The sequence below is a fragment of the Neltuma alba genome, unplaced genomic scaffold (assembly GCF_004799145.2).
Source record: "Neltuma alba isolate B1F8T4 unplaced genomic scaffold, ASM479914v2 tig00010225_pilon, whole genome shotgun sequence".
Classification (NCBI taxonomy): domain Eukaryota; kingdom Viridiplantae; phylum Streptophyta; class Magnoliopsida; order Fabales; family Fabaceae; genus Neltuma; species Neltuma alba.
In genome coordinates this window covers 24,578-49,198 of record NW_021635157.1, presented here as the reverse complement: position 1 = coordinate 49,198, position 24,621 = coordinate 24,578, and the positions used below count along the sequence as shown (strand labels likewise).

At 35.1% G+C, this 24,621-nt stretch overlaps 3 protein-coding genes and 1 pseudogene across 5 annotated transcripts; 3 read left to right on the top strand and 1 right to left on the bottom strand.

Moving 5' to 3' along the window:
- The first annotated feature begins 1,729 nt into the window (after positions 1 to 1,729).
- Positions 1,730 to 7,437, top strand: LOC114754910 (proteasome subunit alpha type-2-A). 3 transcript variants are annotated; one of them, XM_028943761.1, is made up of 12 exons: positions 1,730 to 1,808; positions 2,197 to 2,253; positions 2,343 to 2,419; positions 2,810 to 2,874; positions 3,138 to 3,184; positions 3,485 to 3,560; positions 4,208 to 4,275; positions 4,694 to 4,763; positions 5,306 to 5,391; positions 5,646 to 5,708; positions 6,747 to 6,812; positions 7,118 to 7,437. In XM_028943761.1, the coding sequence occupies exons 2-12, from the start codon at positions 2,213 to 2,215 to the stop codon at positions 7,164 to 7,166; spliced, it is 708 nt and encodes a 235-aa protein (XP_028799594.1). In that variant the 5' UTR covers positions 1,730 to 1,808; positions 2,197 to 2,212; the 3' UTR covers positions 7,167 to 7,437. The 3 variants fall into 3 exon arrangements, with proteins under 3 accessions (XP_028799594.1, XP_028799597.1, XP_028799596.1); XM_028943764.1 differs by lacking the exon at positions 1,730 to 1,808 and adding an exon at positions 1,904 to 2,031; XM_028943763.1 differs by lacking the exon at positions 1,730 to 1,808 and adding an exon at positions 2,065 to 2,085.
- Positions 7,438 to 8,047: 610 nt separating this feature from the next.
- LOC114754907 (style cell-cycle inhibitor 1-A-like) lies at positions 8,048 to 12,486 on the bottom strand. Its single transcript, XM_028943756.1, has 5 exons — positions 12,415 to 12,486; positions 12,253 to 12,382; positions 11,932 to 12,048; positions 9,409 to 9,464; positions 8,048 to 8,589 (listed from the first exon to the last, which is right to left on the bottom strand). The coding sequence occupies exons 2-5, from the start codon at positions 12,317 to 12,319 to the stop codon at positions 8,362 to 8,364; spliced, it is 468 nt and encodes a 155-aa protein (XP_028799589.1). The 5' UTR covers positions 12,320 to 12,382; positions 12,415 to 12,486; the 3' UTR covers positions 8,048 to 8,361.
- A 2,068-nt stretch (positions 12,487 to 14,554) lies between these two features.
- On the top strand, positions 14,555 to 16,755 carry LOC114754918 (transcription termination factor MTEF1, chloroplastic-like; annotated as a pseudogene).
- Positions 16,756 to 19,076: 2,321 nt separating this feature from the next.
- On the top strand, positions 19,077 to 22,665 carry LOC114754913 (putative Peroxidase 48). Its single transcript, XM_028943767.1, has 5 exons — positions 19,077 to 19,150; positions 19,251 to 19,413; positions 21,034 to 21,231; positions 21,898 to 22,063; positions 22,141 to 22,665. Exons 1-5 carry the CDS (start codon positions 19,077 to 19,079, stop codon positions 22,629 to 22,631), a joined length of 1,092 nt encoding a protein of 363 aa, XP_028799600.1. The 3' UTR covers positions 22,632 to 22,665.
- The last annotated feature ends 1,956 nt before the right edge of the window (positions 22,666 to 24,621 follow it).

Below are 24,621 nucleotides of genomic sequence, written 5' to 3'. Positions count from 1 at the left end.
AACTTGAAAAAGTAACTGCTCTAGAACTTTCAGTGGGAAAAGCATTAGTACATCCCCCAGATGACATTCAGTTAGGAAAAAAGTTTGAAATGTGTGTTTATATTTACATAAATAATTTATAATTTTTTAAATTATGTTTCGTTTTATATTTATAAATTTTTTTATAATATTTCTAATTTTTTAAAATATATTTCAGTCATCAAATTTCAGTTCTTCCTATTAAAATAATTTAAATTCATTATATTATATAAATTCATTTTTTATCATGTACTAAAAACCATACTCATTTTGGTAATTTTAGAAACTAAATTTACTTATTTAATTATAATCCAAACAATCTTTTTTAATTTTGACAAACTAACTTTTATAAAATCCAATCCAAATATAAATCACATTATCCAATTTGATTTTTACTCTTTCGAAAATAAACTATTTTTTCCATTGTCAATCCAGACGGGTCCTGAGTACTGCTAATATGTTCTTATAAAACCTTTTGTGCATAAAATTTTGGTATGCATTTGAAAAGAAGTTATCTCCTTTTTTTTTAAAATAATAGTACTGAATCACATTACTTAACAAAAACAAACAATACAAAAGATCTAAACGTGATGAAGATCCACTTTTTAGATCTAAGGTAGAGATCGATCAAAGATACAAAAAAATTTTCTAACCTATGAGCAGCTTTTGCTAAACTACCAGCATTAAACAAATGGCACATGTCTACATGTCTAATTAAATCTTGCCAATCCATATTGATTATGACCTCAGTGTCGTGTATCATATTTCTAAATGAGTGGCCAGAGTCACAGTCACGGATACAAAAATTAATGGCCACTATGTAACCAGACATCCCTAGGATTTCCCTATACCCTCTATCCTAGGACATTTGCAATCCATTAATGATCCCATTTAGTTCTGCTATTGTTGGCGGGACTAAGATTAAGGGGGTGTTTGGGAAACCCAAAACCATGGTTTCAGAAGTACTTTTCCGCAAAACGAGGTAATCTCTTCCACATATTTACTTCGTAATCCGTAAAAGCACTTCTGAAACCATAGTTTGGTTTCTATCCAAACACCCCCTAATTTGCAAGAAAAACCACAGCCCCACCTGCCTTCCTCATCTTTATCCCAACAAGCTCTATGGAAGGAGTCTTGGGCGTTTGTTATCTCCAGTTTTATACTACACATAATTTTGAAGATACCATACTCGCTCTTGCTCCCCCCCCCCCTCCTTTTCTTTTAATCCGTGTGCGAATGCTGTGTTGGGAGCAAATTCAATAATAGGGAACTAGTAAGACATTGTATTAGTTATACTAGCATTCTTTTATAAAAAATAAATTATATAAAAGGAAAAAAAACCACTTCTCATACTAAAAAAGAATGTATTCCTTTGTTATATATTTTTTAATTTTATAGTCATTTTGGTTTATTTGCTTTTTATGAATCTCCCCTTGCCCTAACCAGATTTAACAAGAAAAAAACAAAAGTAGATGAATAAACTAGTAAGCAGGTACATGCCAATATAGCGCCTAGCGAGGCCATGCCAATAGTAGTCGAACATATAAGCCTTAATATTTGAGGAAAGTGAAAATTCAGCTAAATGATATGTAGTGGGCCTAGCGAGGCCTGAGTGAGGATAATTGGGCCTGTTTCAGAGCTACTTAGTTCAACAAAACCTAAAAGGCCCAACCCAATTGCAATTGCGCTTTCTTGTTCCCGACGAATACCCTCTTCAAGAAAAGCAAGATCAATTTTCGAAGACAGACATCTGCGGTTCGAGTCGAGCTTGCTCTCACTGATTATTAAAGGTAAAAACTTGACGCTGTAATGCGGACTCATTGTTCTTGGTGCTTGTAGTCTTCGCAAAAGTGTCGATTTCCGTAGCAAAGCTTTGATCTGTTGACTATTTAATTGCATTCCTCTGAATCGATTATGAAGTGCTAAGCTGAAAAAATTTTCCCCCTTTGGTTTATTGTCTGCGGTTGTTGTGTTCCTGGAACTGCTGTGACCATGAATTGATTCAAGTTTCAGGTTTTTGGTTGTCTTTCCACTGCATAGGATTTCCGATATTTTGCTGGTTGCTAGGTGTGTTCATAAACACCCCCTCCCCCCGAGAAACCGACATGTCTATGTCTCCAGTTAATATATGCCATGAAGACTCATAAATTGTCAAAATTGTTTTTGCTTTTTTGCCAGCTTCTTCTACAAGATCATGGGGGATAGTCAATACTCATTCTCTTTGACCACTTTTAGGTATGGTTAGTGGAATTTTGCTCACATCACGATGCAATAACACACACTCACAGGCACACTTCTCATTATTTTGTTTCTATATTCGACAGTCCATCGGGGAAACTTGTTCAGATAGAGCATGCTCTGACAGCTGTTGGCTCTGGACAAACATCTCTTGGAATTAAAGGTGATGATTGCTATCTCCGGATCTGTTAATAATTCTTGTCCTGTTGCCTCAAGCATTTATATTATCATGTGCTGAATCCATTTTATTAGCAATAATATTCTCGTTAAAACCAGAAAACACACATTGCCACCGGATGAGTATGTGTAGGACTGAAAAGAAGGGAAAAAAAAAGAAAAGAAAAAGCAATTCAAATGTGAGGGATGTTTTTATATGTAAAATTATATTGATATGCGAATATTTTAAATTAGGATGTAAACACAGACATTCTAATATAATTTTAAATATTAAATGTGATTCAGCATGTTATGGTGTCTCGTGGATCATTAGGTTCTTTTTTTTTTTTTTTTAATAGCTTCTGTTGTTTTTTAAGTCTCTATTCGATTCTTGCAGCTGCGAATGGTGTTGTCATTGCAACAGAGAAGAAATTGCCATCTATACTTGTTGATGAAACATCAGTGAGTTTTTTTTTTTTTTTTTAATTTGCCCTTGCTTTGCCTCCCATTGTGTTCGTGATCACGCTTCAAATATACAAGTTTCCCTATTCTAGGTCATATGCCTTGTGGTTCTGCTGCCTATTGTCTTATGTTTTCATGCTGTTGCTTGAGCTGGTGCTTTTATGGTTGTCCATTCTTACAGAATTATTTAATCTGAAGCTAGTTGGTTACTTTTCCTTCAATTATTGAAAATTGATGCATTAACTTTGTTTTCTTGGTTGCAGGTACAGAAGATTCAGATATTAACACCAAATATTGGTGTTGTTTATAGGTTTGTTTCACACTACATGCTTGAATTATTTTGAGTTATAGTCATTTTAGTATCTGTGTGCTTTATTAAATGCCTCAGATTACGTAATTTTATGGTTATTAGTTTGAAATGTATTCTAGAAGGTCATAATCACTTCTCTACTGGGTACCCTGACACCAGATAACTTTTGAAGGCTACTTTAATACAAATCATACATAAACAAGAGAAAAAGCTCCATTATAGGAAATAGCTTTCTTTCTTAGTCTCCATAATCCTTCTTCATGCAATTGAGCTTTGTGGAAAATTTGCCTTGTTGTTCAGTGGCATGGGTCCTGACTTTCGGGTTTTGGTTCGAAAAAGTAGGAAGCAGGCTGAGCAGTATCACCGGCTATATAAAGTAAGTTTTTTCTGTAAGTTTTAGCTCAATATATGTTTTTTCAAGCTCTAGTTCAACTGTTCAATAATTAACTCCTGTTTTCTGTTTATAATATTTGACCTGACCGGATGGATTAGTTATGGCATCAATGATATCCTCCATTTGGAACTTAGGAATTAGGATTGTAATGAGTTCCATTGTTTTAATCTTATTTGTGGCACATTTGCAGTAGGTAGCAATTGGTCTTAGGTTCAGATCCTTGTTCCATCATGTACCCTACAAATTGTTTTTGTCACTTTTTATGCACAACTCTTTGTCAAGTAAAAAGTAAGAGCACACATGCACACACGTCTTTTTGTCATTTATTCTATTTAGCATCTTTATTTACGTGATGTAGACCAGAAAAAAGGATATACAGAAAGTGATTGTGATGAAAAGCTATGTTAAAATAAAATAAAAATGTCAAGTGATTGCTTATGTTCGTCTTGTTAAGCAGGATTTTCCTCATATGGTCGGTTTTTATAATCTGATTAGGTGTTTCTCATAAGATATTTCTCTTTTGTTAATAAAAATCTCATGTTTTTCTTTCTATCTAGTTTTGTTACATTCTATTATGGATGTTTTGGGAAAGTATAGCCTTTATCTTGTATGTTATTGGAACATCGCAGGAACCAATCCCTGTCACTCAGCTTGTAAGGGAAATCGCTGCTGTCATGCAGGAGTTCACTCAATCTGGGTAATTATGGATTTCTTTTAGAGATGTATTTTTCAAAAATTCTTGACAAAAAGAGTGGGTTGTTTATATTTACTCATGCATTGTACCTGGGCTACTCATAGTATTAGAAACATGTCATGTCTTTTCCCTTCCTTCTCATCCTGATATGTTCATTTACATTTCTATAGAAATTGTGTTGGCAACAACCGGGTAGATCTTCATAGTAAATAAACCTGTAATAATCCCTCACCCCAAATAAATAAATAAATAAAAAGAAAAAGAAAACCTTTAATGATCAAGTGAGCCTAAAATGTGTTGAATCTGTTTGAGTTTAGAGTTTAAACACAGCACTGCACGTTCCTTTGTATGTATATGCCCCCCCCCCCATTTTCCCCTTTATTATCTTTTGAATATGGGTACTTCTGTATTGTCTTTATAGTGGTGTCAGGCCTTTTGGAGTGTCCCTTCTAGTTGCTGGATTTGACGATAAAGGTCCACAATTGTTCCAGGTATATTGATACACTTTATGTGATGGAATTTTTTCCCGCTGCCTTTCAATCCCTGTTATCAACTGCAATTTAGATTGTATTGCTTTGACTTGCTTATGGATTTGGAATTGAACTCAACAAGATTGTGTGCTACAATATGTGTGTGTGTGTGTGTGTGTGTGTGGAATGTGCATGAAATAAGTTGAGGACACATATTCAGTTATCAATGACATGAATTAAGATCCTTAGGTTCAATACTGATGTAACCTGTTAGAAGTTTATAATTTTGTTACCTGTGTCACTTATATTTTGTTTCCACCATGAAACTGAGTTTTTCACTTCAGAGTGAACTATTCGCTGATGATTTATGCTGTCTAAATTTAAACGGCCTTCGCCAGAAAACTAGTTGAGCCTTTTTCTATCTGTCCTGCAGTTGGTGTGTATGATGAGTTAGCACTTGAGTCTCTTTTTCATGCACTTGAAATTATGTAAATGAATTGCTTTGGTTTGCCATAAGAGAAAGTAAAGGAAGAAATTAAAATTGTTTGATTCGATTGAAATAGGTGGATCCATCGGGTTCTTATTTTTCCTGGAAAGCTTCTGCTATGGGGAAGAATGTTTCTAATGCAAAGACATTTCTGGAGAAGAGGTATGCTTTGATCATTGATGACAATGCTCCATACAAAATCTAAGTTGGATCCATTCAGTTTTGTAATTTTTACTTCTGTAGATACTGAGCATGGCTGATATTTTTTATGAGTTGTCATCCACAATGTGCGAAGACCTCTGTAACATATGACTGCGGAACAGTTCTAATAATGCTCTCAATTTAAGATGAAATTATTTTTTTCCGCACATTTAGATCTTTTCCCGTATTTCAAGAGTTGATTGCGCATTTTGCAGATACACTGAGGATATGGAGCTTGATGATGCTGTCCACACAGCCATATTGACTCTGAAGGAAGGGTAGGAGCGAGTAACTTTGTTTATGTTTAATGTTATTGTCCGTTATGTCCAAAAGACATTTCATATCTATTTGTTGTTTCTTTTTTTCTCTTCTCAAATCAAGTTTCCCTCACCACAGAATAAATGTCACGCTCTAGAATTTCAGAGCTAGGATTTTTTGAGAAGGAATGTGTCAAAGATTGGTTGATTATATGTAGACAAGGACACTCCAAGATCCTTTGTCTTAGTTGTTTTGCCATTACCGAAGACACATCCCTAAACTTGAGCTGGATTTTTTGCTGCCAAGTCCTTAGCTTCTTGGGCTTCCAATATGAAAATGCAGATAGAGAAATGAGTGCTCAGTGTCCTTTTTTTCTTGACAGTTGTCTCTCTTCTTTTTTAAGTTCTTATCTGCTATACCCAGGAGAACCAGTGTGCTAAATGCGAGACATACCCGTACAATGTACAGCAAAATACATGCAGGTTATGGGTCAGGGGAATAATAGGAATTTTGAGAGACAACTCTGGTATCCTTCATTCTCATCCCTCCCTCCCTCCCACACAATTTTTGCATCTGGTAACATCAATTTGGGACTTTATTGAAATGGCTTCAGACAAGGACTATGGGAATGATGGATTAGAGTGGTGGTTGGTGGGCTTCATTTTTAGTTCATTAGTGGTGATGAACAAGGCTCTTTCACAGCCACAAATGCCTTCCTAGGCCCTTTCTTAACATATTACCATCCGGCGCATTGATAATATGTTTTTATTGTATAATTCTTTTGTATTTACCTTTAGGTGTTTACTTGTTTTATTTAATGGTTGAGATATTATATTATATATATTCTATTTATATAGATTTTGTTTTACATGTACCCTTACCAGGGCACGATAGCGTCGTGTGATTCATGTAGCTAACTCCACCTAATAGGATAAGGTTTCTTGTTGTTTGTTGTTGTACCTGTACCAATGCTGCGTAGGTGAATACAAACATGTTTGGAATTGTGTTTTTGTCTGATAAATTTCTTTCTCAATGCTTTGCTTTTTATGGTCTTCCAGGTTTGAGGGGCAAATATCAGGCAAAAATATTGAAATTGGCATAATTGGTGCGGACAAAAAGTTCAGGTGCGACTTTCTATTGTGTTTACATCTTGGAACTTTGTTTTTACCCAATTTAGTTGACTTCTTGTTATGTTCGTCTATCCTATTTATTTCCATGAGCCTGAATCTGACTTGGAAAGTTCTGAATATTTTCAACAAGATAATTTCCATCACCCACAAAAAAACAAAGAAAGAAAAAGATGAAAATGAGATAGATCGTGTCTTTTTCTCCGCTTCAAAAGTATGTTTCAATCAGAGTATATATATGGATATGGAGCTACTCAGATCTGGTGACAAAGTGATTCGTTGGCAAATTTATTGTGTTGCAGAGTATTGACACCAGCTGAAATTGATGATTACTTGGGTGAAGTAGAATAATTTGCCATCAGGAGAAGCATTGCATGTTTGAAGTTACTTTAGATGGAAATCAAATTATCAAATCCTAGGTGGGCTGCTTCAGTGGAGAGACTATTGATGCCAGTGGTGTAATTGAATTTGAGGAAGTAACCACTCTTCGGTTGTAGTCTGCAATGTTTCTTAAGACAAACCTTTTTCCCAAGTTCAGTGTTCCGTAAACTTGAAACAAAAGCTGTGATGTGATTTATAATGACTAATTGTTGAAAGAAGTTGTAGCTTCATTGTTCTTGGAGTGATCTCCCGCTTTTCATGTCGAGTTGAATGTGAGCGCGCACATATTTAACGACTGACTCCGGAAACAACACATTATTTCAAAGCATCATAAAAGATTTAATTCGTGAGTTGTTAGTACCCGCAATGCATACTTGGAAAAAAATGAGGGCAATTTAATAATAAGTAGATTAATTTAATAATTTTAGGAGGTGTTTTGGTATTTAATTCCTGTGAATGGGGTTTTAATGCAATTTTTTCTTTTGCTTCTCTTCCATTTGGCAGAGACCTGATTTTAATCAGGTGAAATATAATGACATGAGGGGGGGAGGACTACATGGACTTAATTAAAGATAGGTGAAATAACAAGGAGAAATAAAAAAGACCTAACTAAAAATCAGGAAAAATTATAGGGTTTTACAGATTAATTTGTCCTATCTTTCATAAATTTAATCTGCATCCTTTAAATTTCAACATTCCCATTTCCTGTCAAATAAAAAATCATTATTTAGCGTACAATTCTTATTGTGCATGCCATTTGTCCTCAAATAAAAAATCCCAATATATATTGAAATTTGCTAAAAATAATGATAGCGTCGGCATATTATCTTTTTCCGGCAGCAAAGGATCCATCCTTATGAAGCTTTTGCCCTTTTTTTGATAATTTGAAAAAAAAAAAATTAACAATATCCTGTGCAGCAAACAAAGGATTCCCAAAGACTAATTCAAATATTTCATTTCTACTAACAACATCTATATTTCATAAGTGCCTAGCTAGCAGCCGGAAAGGATAGCTAAAGTAAATAAAGGACTAGTTCTAAAGACAGCTCTACCCCTCAAGAGGTGTAATTTCTCTCCATCAGGTTCACTTCAAGAGCTACACATATTTTAACTATAAGAAGGCAAGAGATTGAACTCCAGGAACAGATCCCTCTTCTCTCTCCTGCTACCCTTTGATTTTCCAGTTGTGGGCTGTCCGCGGACCACTTGTAATGCCTTCATAATAACGGGATTCAAGCTTTCCTTTATTCCAAGCTTTGACAAAATCCAAGAACATCTCACGCGCTGACTCAGATGAAAGATCAGAGAAGAACACATCCTTCTGTTCTTTCAGCCACGTGGCAAATTCATTGTTCTTAGAAAAATAGTCATCCTTGGACAATTCTTGGAACTCCTGCATTTGAAATTACAATGGTAATCCATCCAACAAATGAACTAATTGATTCTTCAACTCATCAACAACCAAAGTGTTAAACTCGAAGGTCTAAATGTAGACACCAATGTATGGGGAATCAGAAAGAGGTATTCTTATCTTTAAAGCATTTCGCAAGTAGACAAAACGATGGCCTAATCTAAAAGTTTAAACTGGTGATGAATAAAGAAAGTACCAAATGTAAGACCAATTTTGGACAGGCCTTGCATTTAGGACCAGAGGGAGTAGTAACCATGGAAAAGCCATGAAATATGAGAAACGAGCAATCTTGGGTTTAGCAACATTTCTGTACATAATTTTTATCCAATTATGTATTGAACGCTTCAACTTTGGTTGCATGGCAAATAACGTATATGGTTTCCAGGTAGGCATGGCAGGCAATTAACCTGCTCAAACTTTCAACATTCGGCAATTAGCCAGTTACCACCACATAATTTAAGCATGCTTGACGCATTATATTCCACTAAATCGCCTACTCAACTAATTTCTTTTCCTTGATTTCTTTAATTTCTTAGTGGCGAAAAAGCCTATGCACAACACAAGAATTAAAGTAGATTAATTACCAAATCTGAAACCAAAAGGGGTTACAAACCAAAGACTACAGGTTTACAGTTTATCAAAAGTTATTACTTATTAGCCATTATTTTTCTGACTTTTTTCTCAACCCAGTAAAGGCGAAAAAGATTCTGGCTCAGATAAACAGCAATAAACAACCTGGCACAACCAAGGCCCTTTCAACTAGACATTGTCAGTAACAGTAATATCAAGAATACAACTCACCATATGGCTATCACCTTTACTGTGCTTGGTCTTGTGCTTATCTTTTGACTTCTTCCCTGAAGGAAAAGTAGCATGCAGATATATTATTGCCAAAAGAAAAATGCCTTTTAGGGAAGTGTAGAGTAACAATAGTTCTTGCCTCAATAATAGCAGAGACTTGAAAACGCTAATGCTCTTCCAACATAATACAAAGTAATGAATGACCAGAAAGAACTGAAAAAAGTAAACACACACACACACACACACAAAAACAAAAACAGAGCCTGAATGCTTACTTTTCACCCACACCACACGTTCAAAAGTCAAACCAATTCAAACAATTGCGTTGGAGGAAAATTACTCCTTCTAACATTATTCAGTCAAGGACTTCGAAGGAAAATTGCCCCTTCTCACGTTATCCAGCTGGGGACCCTTTGTATGATGGTAAATGACGAAGCAAGGAAATAAGTAGAGCACCCCCTCCTTTCAGAGAAAAGGTTAATCCTGGATGGTGATTCATTTTCGTTGGAATCTACAGTTAGAATAGTGATTCGCAGCAATAAACCATTTGTGCAAGTCGAAATTCAAAAGTCAGTTACAGCCGGAGGCAATGGTAGCAGGTCTAACTGGTGTCCTGTTGCTTCTTTAAGAGTATCCTTTACATAGACAATCAAATGAAATTATGGAAGATGTAGAGCCAATTTCAGTACTATTTCCTTCAATAGAGGAGGACTCAATAATCAGCATTAGGCTCTGCTTTCAAGTTCTGACGCCATAACTTATGGCATACATTTTGCAAGCAGGTTCCAGTGAAACAACTGAAGACAGAGCTACTGTCTAATCTGATGTCAAAGACCCAGCAGGAGGCCTGACAAGATCACCTTCATCCACTTGTGGATGATTCTACAGTATAGAACAGAAATGGTCTTCATAATTCTTTGAAATAGCTTCTAAGATTCACATACCTCTTAAAAAACAATTTGACATTAAGTTAAAAGTCACACACAACATCATTAGCATGAATCCTAAGACAGTCCATGAGACCTCGAAAATCAGGCTGATAACCTTGGCAACTAGTCTACATGTTGCCTTGCTTCCTAATGGCACTGATTCAAGCTTGCACATCTTCAAGACTTTTGTGCCAAATTGACAACTGATCAGAGCTTTCCCCCGTCACCTGATGCAGATTAAAGTACATGGTACACAGATTGATCACACAGATTTCCTCTCTATTCATCATCATGCCATTTACCTTTGCCCAACCTTAGATGCTGCAAGGGATGCAAGTCACCTGCATTCCTTCTAACAGAATTCCTAGATGTTATTTCCTACCAGACTACCAACTAAATTCAAAGTAATCTCATAACAGTACTGGCACGTTGATTAATACCTTATTTCCGACCAGACTACTAGACTTATGTAACTCGTCACAAATAACGCACGTTGATTAATACCTTCATTACGACTAAAGACACCATTCATTATCTTTCTAAATATCAGATTAATGTCAATGCAGCAGACTAACGCTATGTTTGGTACGGGGTTTTCGGAGGGGAGGGGAGGGAAGTTGCTCCCCTCCCCTTGTTTGGCTGGTATAATTTTTTAGAAGGGGAGGGGAGCTCCTCCCCTCCCCTCGTTTGGTTAAGATGTTTTTAAAGAGGGAAGGGGTTTTTCTCCCTCCCCTTCCCTTCTAGCCTCCCCTCCAAAAGTGGGGTTTTTTGGAGGGGAGAGAGAGATGATATTTTAATTTCTTATATGCCCTTTTGATTTGTTAACTTCTAATCAGTCATAAACATTTCTACATAAGAGAGTTTTTTTGAGCATCTAATAAGAGGTTATTAAGATAATTATCTCCAAAATTAGTAAGCATTTGTAAACTTTTTTTCTCTTCTTCTAATTCTAAGAGGCCGTTGGTATTTTCTTTCACCTTTAAGGTCTTTTCTCTGATTGAAATCTATCACTTGTGAGTTTTTGTCTTGATATTCTATAAGTGTGTGACTGTATCTTGTAAATCAAAATTAGTGAATTGTATTATATATATAGTTATATCTTAACAAAATAAAAAGTGAGAAAATTAATTTAAATTTTATGAGGCTAAAGTAGTCAATTTTTTATTAGAACAAAATAAGGTATTATTAAAATTGCTCCCTCCCTTCCCCTCCAATCAATCCAAACAGGAGATCATTGAAATCCCCCCTCCCCTCCCCTCCCTCCCCTCCCCTTTGTAGCTACCCTCCCCTTTCCTCCCCTACCCTCCTTTGATTAAAATTCCTCCCCTCCTCTTCCCTCCGTCGAGCCAAACATAGCGTAACAGAAACAAAGAATGACAAGTCTCACGTCCAACCAGAATAGAACATATAATATCCAGCATCGCAGGATTCATGATAGAAACTTGGAAATAAATTTGAGGGTTTGATAACAAAAACACCTGAGAATAGTAGTGAATGAGTTCGCTTATGGAAAAGCTAGAGCAACCTGGTGGGTGAGATATAAAAGATAAAATTAAATAAATTGAATGCTTGATCATCTCGTACATATGCTTACCTTTGTCAGATCTATCTTTCGAATGCCCATAAGATTTCTTCTCCTTGCGTTTCTCCTTCTTTTCTCCCTTTCTTTCCTCGTCATCTGCCGTTCGCTGTCTCTTGCTTTTCTTCTCATCTGAATATTACGACTAGAATTCAGTAAAAAGTAATTGGGAGCACGAAAAACTTCCAAGTGGACGTCATCATGCCGCCTGAAAAAGGTCCGATTATAGAACACTTGAAATGATTATTCTGCTTCGTAAGGTTTCTTCCGCTTTCTCGAAAGCCAAACACATCGCATAACAAAGAGAGGGAAGAAAAAACGGGGGAAATCAAGTACCTTCAGAGTCTGAAGAATAACCCCTTCGCTTCTTCTTCTTCTCCTTGGACTTCCTATCGCTTCCCATCAGTGCTTTCTTCACAGCTTGGAGAGAATTTGCGACGCTTCAGAGTTGAGGATTTTCAACCGAAAAAAAAAAAAAAAAGGCCGACCTTTCTTTCCTATCGAAGGCGAATGCAAGTTTTCATATGCTCCAATGGCAATGAACTCGGCCGGGCAGTATGACACTGTGCGGAACCAAGGGGAAATATATATTACGCAAAAACTTTTATTTACTATTAGTCTCATATAATAATTTCTATCTTTTTTTTTTTGCCAAAAAAAATATATAATAATTTCTTGTACTTCCTCCGGTCCTTAATATAAGACCCCGTTTGACTTTTAATTTGGTCCTAATTATAAGACCACAATCCATTTTATCTCTCATATTTATGCATTTTTTTTCAAGATAGTCCTTCTAATAATTATAGTTCTAACCAACACACTTAATTAGCAAAGATATTTTAGGAATGGCAACACTTATTTGTTACAAATAACTAACTTAACTTACTTCTTTAATCTCTTCAAATTAGTCAATTGGGTCTTATAATTAGAATCGGAGGTAGTATTAATTATTTCTATCTTAAAAAATTAAACATGTTAAGAATGTCTTGTTAATACTTAAAATTTTAATTTTATCCTTTTTAATAAAATTAATGGTGATATGATTAAAAATTGAACGGATACTTACAAAATTAAGACACTAAAATGTATATTTTAGTTATATGTTAATGCAGAAGCTACTGTACACCCATCAATCAATAAATTTTCTCTCTAAAACTCTTTCAAAATACTTGCTTTTTTATATCTTAAAAAATATTAGTGATGAGTTTTTAACCTAAATATATTAGTGATAAATTTACTTCTTAATATTTGGTATGTAAATTTTTATTGAGAAATCTAATTAGTGACTCAAATTTGTCTGATGTCAAATTAGTTCACAGATAGCACATTCAAATTTAGAAATTTTATAACAATTCTTTAATTAGTCATTGCAATGAACTAACTGCTCACAATAACTAATTAGTGACTAACAACAACTTTTCCGCAAATTTCATATTTATATAAATAAATGTAACATGTCTCTTGCATAGGTTATTCACAATAATTTTTTAGCTATTAACTATAACAATAATAACAAATTTCATCAACTTCTGAAAAGTCTCCTAAATTCCACTAATGAAAAAAAAAAAAAAAAAAAAAAAACAAATGAACACCTCTATTCCCCCCCCCCCAAAACCCCCTCGTAAACAGTGAGCTGGGGACCTATTTCATTTATTTATGAATATATGAAAATTTCAAGTTGCTAATTGTTAAATGCTTATTATGGATAGCTAAAAATACTATTGTAAATAATCTAAAATAAAAAGAAAAAAAAGAAATTTACATCAGTTTGTTAATTGATAAATGATTATAATTAATAATTAATTCACAGTTATTACCAAAAAAAATTAATTTACAGTAGTGAATAGCTAAAAAATTATTGTAAATAATTTGTTAGAATACAAAATTTGATAATTATATGAGCTGATATGACATTAGTCAAAATTCCAGTCATTGATTTTGATTTTTTTATATGTATCATTATTTTATTCGAGACACATCAGCCATTAAATATAGACATTTTTTTCATAGGAGGTTCGAATATTAGTTTGCACATTACGAATGATTAAAATTAGCATCACTGATTTTGGTTCTTAATGTTAAGAGTATTTATTAGGAATTCCCTTATATAATAGATGGGCAGAAAAAAGGGAGTAAAATTTATTACTCTTTTTTTTTTTGCCAAGGGTAAAACTAATTACTCCTCTGGTCCTTATTATAAGACCCAATTTGACTTTTTATTTGGTCCTAATTATAAGACCCAATCCATTTTCTCTCTTATATTTATGTATTTTTTCCAAGATAATCCTTCTAATAATGATAGTTTTAGCCAATATACTTAATTAGCAAGGATATTTTAGAAATAACAACACTTATTTATTATAAATAACCAACTTAACTTACTTCCTTAATCTCCTCAAATAAGTCAATTGGGTCTTATAATTAGGACCGGAGGAGTACTACAGAAGTATTTTTAAAATAAATGTAAATGTAAATATAAATATAATTATATTTTTCTTGCGAAACAAATGGATCGTTCCTGAAGTCTCAGGGACTGATAAAAATTCTTACATGGCAAAGTGCAATCGAGTTGTGCGCCAAATGTATGGAGTGTGTTGGTTGTGCATAGAGGCATCGTCCCCACCAGAGCTGCCACGCGCTTACTCGTTATCTTCTCATCCCTCCGTTTCCATCTCTGTTTCTCTCTCATGTCTTCTTCTTCTATCACATTCATGCCATACCACAAGCACGCTCCTCCCATGGCCTCCTCCACCCTCTTGTCTTCTAACCCTAGGGTTTTCTCTTCATCCATCTCCGATCATCATCATCATTGCTGTCCTCTCTCTCAATCTCCCACCGTCCCCAAATCCTTCAGTGGCCTCTGCAAACCTTTCCATTCTCGGGTTCCCACTTCGATTCGCCGTCGAGGCTTCGTTGTCAAGGCTACGGTGAGTTTTGCTTCCAACCCCACTTATTGTTTCCTGCTTGGTTCTGTGTAATGACCCTCAAGTTGCAATTTTTAGTGAAAAAAATTGGTTTTTGTGTAGCTGTAGCAGGAAAAGTTTCTTGACGAATTGCTGATTTTTCCTTAGCATAGTTTCTGCATCTAAAATGCTACTCCTCCGGTCCTAAATATAAGACCCTTATACGGAGGAGTATTGATTTTCATCTGTGTTGGTCTAAAATTGATCGTTTGTTTGTGTTGAAAATGCATATTTACTCCCGTTAAAGTTGCAATACTGGGAGTAAGAATTGGTACTGGTAGTTGCGTCTTTGTCACATATAGATTACCTTTAACTGAGAGTCCAGAAAGGCATAAGAGATTCAACCACTTTTCAATCTTCATTTTGGTAAAGTTGCTTGAGCTACCTTGAAATTTCTTGAATGTAGAATATTTTGTTTTCAATTCTATTTTGCTATCTAACCATGATACTTTTTTAATTTACAATACTCAATCCTTAGGCTTTGATTAGGGGATGGCGTTCCCATTGATGACTTCAAAATATCTGTTGTACAAAGTAGAAAACTCAAATTCAATTGCATAAAGGATTTTCACTTTAGGAAAAAAGGTGAAAGCATAAGGGAGTACAGCTAGGGTGCTGGATGTCTGAATTTAAATTTTTAGAATATCCTGTTTGATGTGAATATGATCAATACTTCTAGACTGCCCCAAACTAATTTAGTTTAATGATAAATCTACGAAGGTAATAAATTCTCTGAGGCGAAATTTAAACTTCCTTTTGAATAACCTCTTATTTGCATATGAGCTCATTTACATTCCTTGTAAAGAGAACTTGCTCTCGAATTTAGCACCAGAATTTTAGGCAGATGCTTTTTCCCCTTTGACTTCCCAATTTCGTCTGTGTTTACAGTTTCCTTTGCCACATTAGTCTCGAGTAATGCATTTTAGTTTCATTATTAGGATATCTCATTGATTTCCTTTGTCTGTATTAATGGATAAACTGCCATCAACTTAAAATTGGCCTAACTTGGTTGTATTCCAGGTTATAAAGTGGCGATGTCCAAAGCAAATTCTCCCTCCCAACTGTGACACTGATTTCCAGAAGAAAGTCCTATATCTAGAGTCAATTGGTATTGACTCTTTCTCACTTATTGAAAATCATCCAACCATCATCTCTGCCTCCTCTCTTCCTAATATAAAATCCACTGTGGAATTCTTGACATCCATGGATTTCTCTGCAATTGAGTGCCGGCGCATTGTTGGCATGTGCCCTGAGATTCTCACATGCAGAGCATCAGATCTTTTACCTGTCTTCACCTTCTGATCCGTGAAGCTCGAGTGAATGGATCAGATATCAAGCGTGTCATAAACCGTCGTCCCAGGTTGCTTGTCTGCAGTGTTACTGGGCAACTTCGTCCCACCCTGTACTTTCTCCAAAGCATTGGCATTGAAGAAGTAAACAGGCACACGTACTTACTATCATGCAGTGTTGAAGAAAAGCTTATTCCCAGGATTGATTACTTTGAGAATATTGGATTTTCTCGCCGTGACGCGACTTCAATGTTTCGAAGATTTCCTCAGCTGTTCAACTATAGTATTAAGAACAATTTGGAGCCTAAATACAAGTACTTTGTGGTGGAAATGGGGAGAGATTTGAAGGAGCTGAAAGAATTCCCCCAGTATTTCTCGTTTAGCTTAGAGGGTAGAATCAAACCTAGGCATAAATTGTGTTTAGAAATGGGGGTGTGTTTTCCTCTCCCTGTATTATTAAAGACAAACGAAGCGCAATTTCGTAATAGATTAGATGTATGTGTAAATTCTTCTACGCCCTTGAAAACATCTCCTTTATGGTGTTCAAATTGTGAAGTTAATTAAATATATAGGGAAAAATCTCATTACATTGTACATTGTCGCATTATTTTCCGGTTCATATGATACCATCTGTATATTTTGTTTCTGAAACAGTGTCTACTGTCTCAACTGTAGTCAAAGTGACTCCAACAAGAAATGTTTTCTCACTTGCCTGAGATGAATATAACTTGATATTTTTGTCGCACCGGTTGAAATGTCGCAAGAATTATGAATCAATTGCGTACTCTCTTTTTCACAAGGAGGGAGGGAGGTTCGTCCGAGTTCTTTTTTTTTTTTTTTTTCATATATACATATATATATATATATATTTTATTTTAAAGATCATAGGTTATGTAATTATGAGGTGAATCAAAACAAAATGTATCAATGTAAATATAACAAAGAAACCTTGATCATGAAAGCTGCAAAGAAATCTTACTCATGAAAACTACGAAAGAAGTCTTACTCATGGAAACCAGTTGGTAAATAAGTAGCATACAGAAGAAGCAATTATCCACAATGTATCAAGATAGAAGAAGAAAGCACATAGTGGAGACAACTATGAAGTAGGTTATGTAGATAGAAGAAAATTTTGCGACACAGGAAAAGGAGAAAGAAGCCAATCTGTTTGCCAACACATCAGCAAGCCCTTCTGCACACGATCTTCAGATTGCCTCTCTGTCAAATAATCCTAACAGGAACATAGGAAAAGGAAGTATTACTACGAATGAATTCTGTTTCCATTGCCTCAAAGAACCGTCAGGCCAGGCCATATCAATTTAGCAATAACTAGTGATCACAATGTGATTAATTGGAAACGATAGGGAAACACTATCAAGAACCAAGAAAGTACACCCATCAGGCAAAAATTGATTCAGATTTTGAAATGGCAAGTACTGCTTTATAAATTTAAAAAATTTTCTAAATTAACAAAACTTGGTAATTTGGTAAAGAAAAGAAACTGATCTAATGGAATAAGTTGACAGAAACCATGCAGAAAATCCATAAAGAAAGAAGAGAGAAACAGACCTCGCTGGAGAAAAATGATCCAGGTTGAAATTGCATGTACTGCTTCCTCGTTGTCTTTTCCTTTGGAGCTTTATTGTGCGATGCATTGGGACGCCTATTCGAGGGACAAAGAAAGGAGTCATCTTTCTCCAAAAAAGACAGAAATCGAGGATGAACCGAAGTTATTATTTCCTTCTTAGTTGCTTCATGCGTCAATGATTGTCCTCCTCCTCCGTAGTAATTTCCTTCTCTGTACCCTTCTTCTTCTTCCTCCTCCTCCTCCTCCTCCTTCCTTTCTTCTTCGTCTGCTTCAGCTTCTTGTTTCACAAATAAATCTTCGAGAATCGATATAAGTGCTTCTCTGCGATAAAATCTGTTCTTGAGGGAAGCGCCATGGCCTCCAGCGTAATAAGAATAAAGTTTCTTGGATCCTTCACCGCGAGAAGATTTCCTTCCCATCGCGATTATTGCCCACTACTTCAGTTTCAGCAGCAATCTTTCTCCTCTAACATATACAGCGTACACTGAGATATATAAGTATGGATGCTGTGCATGGGGTGCACGGAAATGAAAAGATCCTCTTTTGTTCGCGAAATTACATATTAGGACAAAAATTTCAACACATTACGCGCCAAACAATTTCTTAAAATCGTAATTATTTATTAACATGAGCATTATTAATCAAATTTATTAGTATTTTTTTTCAAATGGCTTGAAAAATAATTACACTTTCTAAATTACTTAAAATATTTTTAAATATTTTTTAAGGTATGAATTCTTGGGGTGTATGTGAGTTTCAATAAAATGTTTTCTTTATTGGTAAAGTCCTTCTTCTGCTAGGAAAGTTTCTGAAATTTCTAATTATAAAATTAGTATTTTGATCTTTAAAGTAAAAAAAAATACTCTGTGTATAGGACAGAAATCTGACAAATCGCTTATACTATTAATAATTTAATTAATTTTAAAAATTGGACTTTCTAGGGTAAATTTTAGGCTGATATATGTACAAGATATTATTAAACATTTATTAATGCTTTTGGTTTATTTATATATATACTGATATTATTCTTCTGATTTAATTTGTGCACTGTATTATTAATTATAGGCTAAATAAGTGAATAACTCTTCACGGTCCATGAACGTTAAGGGTAGTTTCGTCTTTTGAACATTTCTCCCCCGCGCTCGCAAGGACGCTATGAAAAAAATGGGTACATTCCGTTATTACAACCGAACTTCTTCCCGCTTCTTCTACTTCATCATCATCATCATCTTCTTCTTCTTCTCCTCAAAATAAGGCTTCTTTCTCTGAAAAGAGAAATTGTAGGGTTTAGCAGAAATAAGCAGCAACCCTAAGCCCGAAATGCCGAGTTGCTTCAGTGTGTATGTTGCGCTGGTTCTTGATTCCCGTGCTTCTTTCTCTGCGAAACCCAAGAGGTGAAAGTGAACAACATGCCTCGATTAGTTTTTCACCTCCTTTCTCTTTTTCAATCTCTTCACTGTCTTCGAGGGATGCTTCCGTCGCTTTTTCTTTCAGCGAGAGGATACGAGATGGGTCCAATTTAGAGTACGATTTTTACCGGGATTCTTGCCCTGAGGCTGAGACCATTGTCGGATCAGTCGTGACTCGCATCTACTATGATCATAAGGACATTTCACCGGCTCTTTTGCGTCTCTTTTTCCATGACTGCTTCATTGAGGTATTTCTTTGCCGCGCAAATGTATTATTTTTGTAACTCGGTGTGTTCTGTTTTTCTTCCAAGATCGTGAGTTCTGTCATTTCTACCTGCATTCAAATGGGTCTTGATTCCGTGTCCATCGTTCTGGTGTATAGCAGATTTCTATTCTTTCTTGGTATTGTATAGATGTATCAGTACTCTTTGGGATTTGAGGTTTCTTTTCTCCTTGATATCTCCATTTATTACGCGTTTCTCACTGGTTGCGAATTTTACTTTTTTTTCCATTATGTCCATCATCTTAATTTATTGTTAACGAACATGCATGATATGTGACTTGACTCTTCTTGATTTGACATGGTCATGGTTTGGCGTTCTAATGTTTCGGTTTTGTCAAAATCAGGGCTGTGATGCTTCAGTGTTGTTGGATGATAGCTATGGTAAAAAAACCGATCGATTGAGAAACAGGCTCTTCCCAACCAGACTTTGAGAGGCTTCGATTATATTGACTTGATTAAGAAGGAGCTGGAACAAACATGTGTCGGGACTGTGTCCTGTGCCGACATTCTTGCTCTTGCTGCAAGAGATGGCGTTGTTTTGGTTTGTTCCTCTGCATCTACTTCTTATGTTTTAAGGACTGGTTAATCTGATGACTATACTGGTGATAAGCCAAGGAGATATATTGTTAATAATGGCCTCGTGCATTTTGGCTTTACATGCAAGTCAGAAAACTGTTGTCTTTTGCTTTCATTTCTATTTGCCAGATAGTAGTAACAAGTCTTTGCTTTGTTATCTTCATCCAAACAATATTTATCTTGAAAATCATGTGATGAAAAACTTCTTCTCAATTCGTTTCAACTTAAAACCGAGATGTTATTCTGTGCATTGCATAAAGTTTAAAGGCTAAGTTACACTGTTCGTAATTTATAAATATGCAACTTGTTATTGTTTTGGTATTTTATGTTGATATTGATTGGCTTAGGATTAGGCTGCTTCTCTTCTTGTTTTAGTAGTATTGATTAGCTTAGGATCTCTTTTAAACCTTTGGTACTTTTGGCCAATTTTTTTCCATATGTATCCATGAATCTTACTATTTAGATTAGTTCTGGTGTTTAAAAGCTCGAATAGATATTGTTACCTTCAATGACGTAAGCATTTTTGCAAGAGACCATTGTCGGATCAGTCGTGACTCGCATCTACTATGATCATAAGGACATTTCACCGGCTCTTTTGCGTCTCTTTTTCCATGACTGCTTCATTGAGGTATTCGTTGCCGCGCAAATGTATTATTTTTGTAACTCGGTGTGTTCTGTTTTTCTTCCAAGATCGTGAGTTCTGTCATTTCTCACCTGCATTCAAATGGGTCTTGATTCCGTGTCCATCGTTCTGGTGTATAGCAGATTTCTATTCTTTCTTGGTATTGTATAGATGTATCAGTACTCTTTGGGATTTGAGGTTTCTTTTCTCCTTGATATCTCCATTTATTACGCGTTTCTCACTGGTTGCGAATTTTACTTTTTTTTCCATTATGTCCATCATCTTAATTTTATTGTTAACGAACATGCATGATATGTGACTTGACTCTTCTTGATTTGACATGGTCATGGTTTGGCGTTCTTAATGTTTCGGTTTTGTCAAAATCAGGGCTGTGATGCTTCAGTGTTGTTGGATGATAGCTATGGTAAAAAAAACCGATCGATTGAGAAACAGGCTCTTCCCAACCAGACTTTGAGAGGCTTCGATTATATTGACTTGATTAAGAAGGAGCTGGAACAAACATGTGTCGGGACTGTGTCCTGTGCCGACATTCTTGCTCTTGCTGCAAGAGATGGCGTTGTTTTGGTTTGTTCCTCTGCATCTACTTCTTATGTTTAAGGACTGGTTAATCTGATGACTATACTGGTGATAAGCCAAGGAGATATATATGTTAATAATGGCCTCGTGCATTTTGGCTTTACATGCAAGTCAGAAAACTGTTGTCTTTTGCTTTCATTTCTATTTGCCAGATAGTAGTAACAAGTCTTTGCTTTGTTATCTTCATCCAAACAATATTTATCTTGAAAAATCATGTGATGAAAAACTTCTTCTCAATTCGTTTCAACTTAAAACCGAGATGTTATTCTGTGCATTGCATAAAGTTTAAAGGCTAAGTTACACTGTTCGTAATTATAAATTATGCAACTTGTTATTGTTTTGGTATTTTATGTTGATATTGATTGGCTTAGGATTAGGCTGCTTCTTCTTCTTGTTTTAGTAGTATTGATTAGCTTAGGATCTCTTTTAAACCTTTGGTACTTTTGGCCAATTTTTTTCCATATGTATCCATGAATCTTACTATTTAGATTTAGTTCTGGTGTTTAAAAGCTCGAATAGATATTGTTACCTTCAATGTACGTAAGCATTTTTGCAAGGACGCAGCAAATTCAAATATTTGACGTTTTCTCTCTTTTTACATTTATTAAGTTCTGCACTGAAGCTTTGATGGTTTTCTGGACTTGGCCATGGCAGGCTGGTGGGCCTTTTTATCCAGTTTTGACAGGAAGAAAGGATAGCTTTCAATCATTTTATGAGGAAGCAAATAATCAGATTCCAAGACCAGATGATAACATTAACCAAACACTACGCCTGTTTGCTCTCAGAGGATTCGACGAAAGAGAAACAGTCAGCCTTCTTGGTAAAAATACAAGCTAAATCTACATCTTTCTGAACTGAAATACAACATTAGTCATAAGGTTTGTTCTTTTCTTATAGGAGCGCACAACATTGGGAAAATTGGCTGTGATTTCATCAAGCAACGACTGTACAACTTTCACGGCACAGGAAGACCAGACCCTTCTATCCCTTCTGATTTCCTGCATCAGATGAGAATAAATTGCCCAGACAAAATGAACAGTAGTGATGATAAGGTGTCAGCTGCTTTCTTCTCCAGGAGGTTGAGTCAGTCTGATCTGGGGATGTCATACCTGCAAGCATTGTCATCTTCAGTATCATCTGGGTCAAAATTTGACACACACTACTATGAGAGCTTGCTAAGGGGAAGAGGACTTCTGTATGCTGATCAGCAGCTGATGGCTGACGACAAGACCGCTAGACTGGTTTCCGCTTATGCTTCAGATGATGGATCAACCTTCCGCATGGATTTTGCTAGGGTCATGTTGAAAATGTCTAATCTAGATGTTTTGACTGGGACTCTAGGTGAAGTTCGTCTGAATTGCTCTCTACCTGTAAGAAGAACAGTATAAGAGACCACAGATCAGTCATGCTTCCTCAGGCTTTTCAAATATTTCATCTGGATTTGTCACTGCGTGTGCTTTCTCTGTTTTGCATCTAGGAGTTGTGCCTAGGGCTTTATTTGTTGTCTTTCCTGTGTAATGCAACAGAGAATTAAAGTGACACGCTGGAAATGGACTTAAAAGTCGTATAAAGTTTCGTATTGTATAATTCCTCTCTTTTAACTGTAGAGATTCTGGTACATCACCTCTCGCAATGAAGTTTCATGCTATGAACAAGTTCACATCCTTTTTGACATGTTGTTCCATTTTTTTCCTTTGTTAACAATTCATTTTTGCTTTAAGAATTAATATTATATTAGCCAGCAGCCTATTGCCACTTTAGATTTTCAATTTTTCAACTCATATGTATACATGCATATTTATGCACTGATGATTAATGGGATTTGCTTAAGAAATTTCTTTCTCCTTACGGACTTTCTATAAACCAAAAAAAAAAAAACTTCAAATATTTTTACCAGAAAAAAGAGGGGAAAAAAGCCTGCTAATATTATCGCATCTCATGTAAATACAAATATATATATTGATTAGTGATAAATTTTTTTTTCAGAATGAGATCAGTTAAATTGGATACTTAACTACTTGTATTTAATTTTCTTCGAGAAACAAATTAAATATTAAAAGCTATTTAGTATTTCCGACGGCCAAAAGCAAATAGACTGTTGACCAGGATTTAATTAGGATATAGATATCATATGAGTCATGAAGAATTGTCCTTTGGAGGTTGCTTTCATGGCTTTTCTTCAAAATTTGAGGCAAAAAATTGTCAAAGTTGATGCTACTAAGTGGAGATTAAGTATATCCAACTTGTCCCACTTGCCTTTTATTTGTTTTTACTCACCAGATTGTTGCTTATACCAACTTTTCTTTTCATGTTTCACTTCCCACGTATTCTGGCCAATTTCTCGGTATTAATTAAATTTTTAACCACTAAGTTGGATTCGAGTAAAATTAATCCTAATTCTTTTAGTTGGCAAAAAAATCCTAATTCTTTAAACATAATGTTTTCACCCATGTACGAAAACTCATAGCTAGCCTCAAACGATTATACAACCTCCAGTCTTAGTTGTAAAAACTAGTTGAGTAATTTGAAGAGATTAAGAAAATAAGTTAAGTTAGTTATTTATAATGAATAGGTGTTATCTTTTCTAAAATATCATTGTTAATCAAGTATATTAACTAGAATTATCACTATTAGAAGACTTCCTTAAATAAATATATACATAAATGAGAGACAAAATAGATTGGGGTGGATCAAAATAAAAGTCAAACGATATCTTATATTAAAGACCGGAGGTAGTACTTTTTATGTTAATAAAAGGCAAAGGTATGTGGTGGTTTGATTTGTTATTTTAAAAAATATTATATTATAAACTTGAATATATATATATATATATATATATACACCTAAAAAATGTTATTATTTAGGGCATAATAATGGTAGGTGGGTGGGCACGCATTATGAGAGAAATTGAACTTGTGGGAGAAGATGAATGAAAATGTGATTAATAATGTCCCACATTTCAGTATCATTGTTATAGGTAGAAGAAGGACCCACAAACACTAATTTCAGGCCAAGTTTCAAAGATATCCATAACATCAGCAAATCTTAATCAGCTTTTCTTCATTATTTCAAACCAATTTTCAATAATTATATATAATATTCCCAGAGAAAACAAATAACGCAAAAATACTTTGCAGATTATCACTGATAATCCTCGAATTAAGCCTGCAGTAAGCTGAAATTAAGCTTCACGCGCACACAAAACACAAAACCAACTTCACAGAATCAAAGAACCAATCAATTGTCATTGATTATATATATATATATATATATGTAGCGGTTAATTAGCAGCAGAAGAAGATATTTGAAGAAGATGATAGATATGCATGTAGTAATGAAGAATGCAGAAACAAAACAAGGGGTTTTTCCAGATCTCCT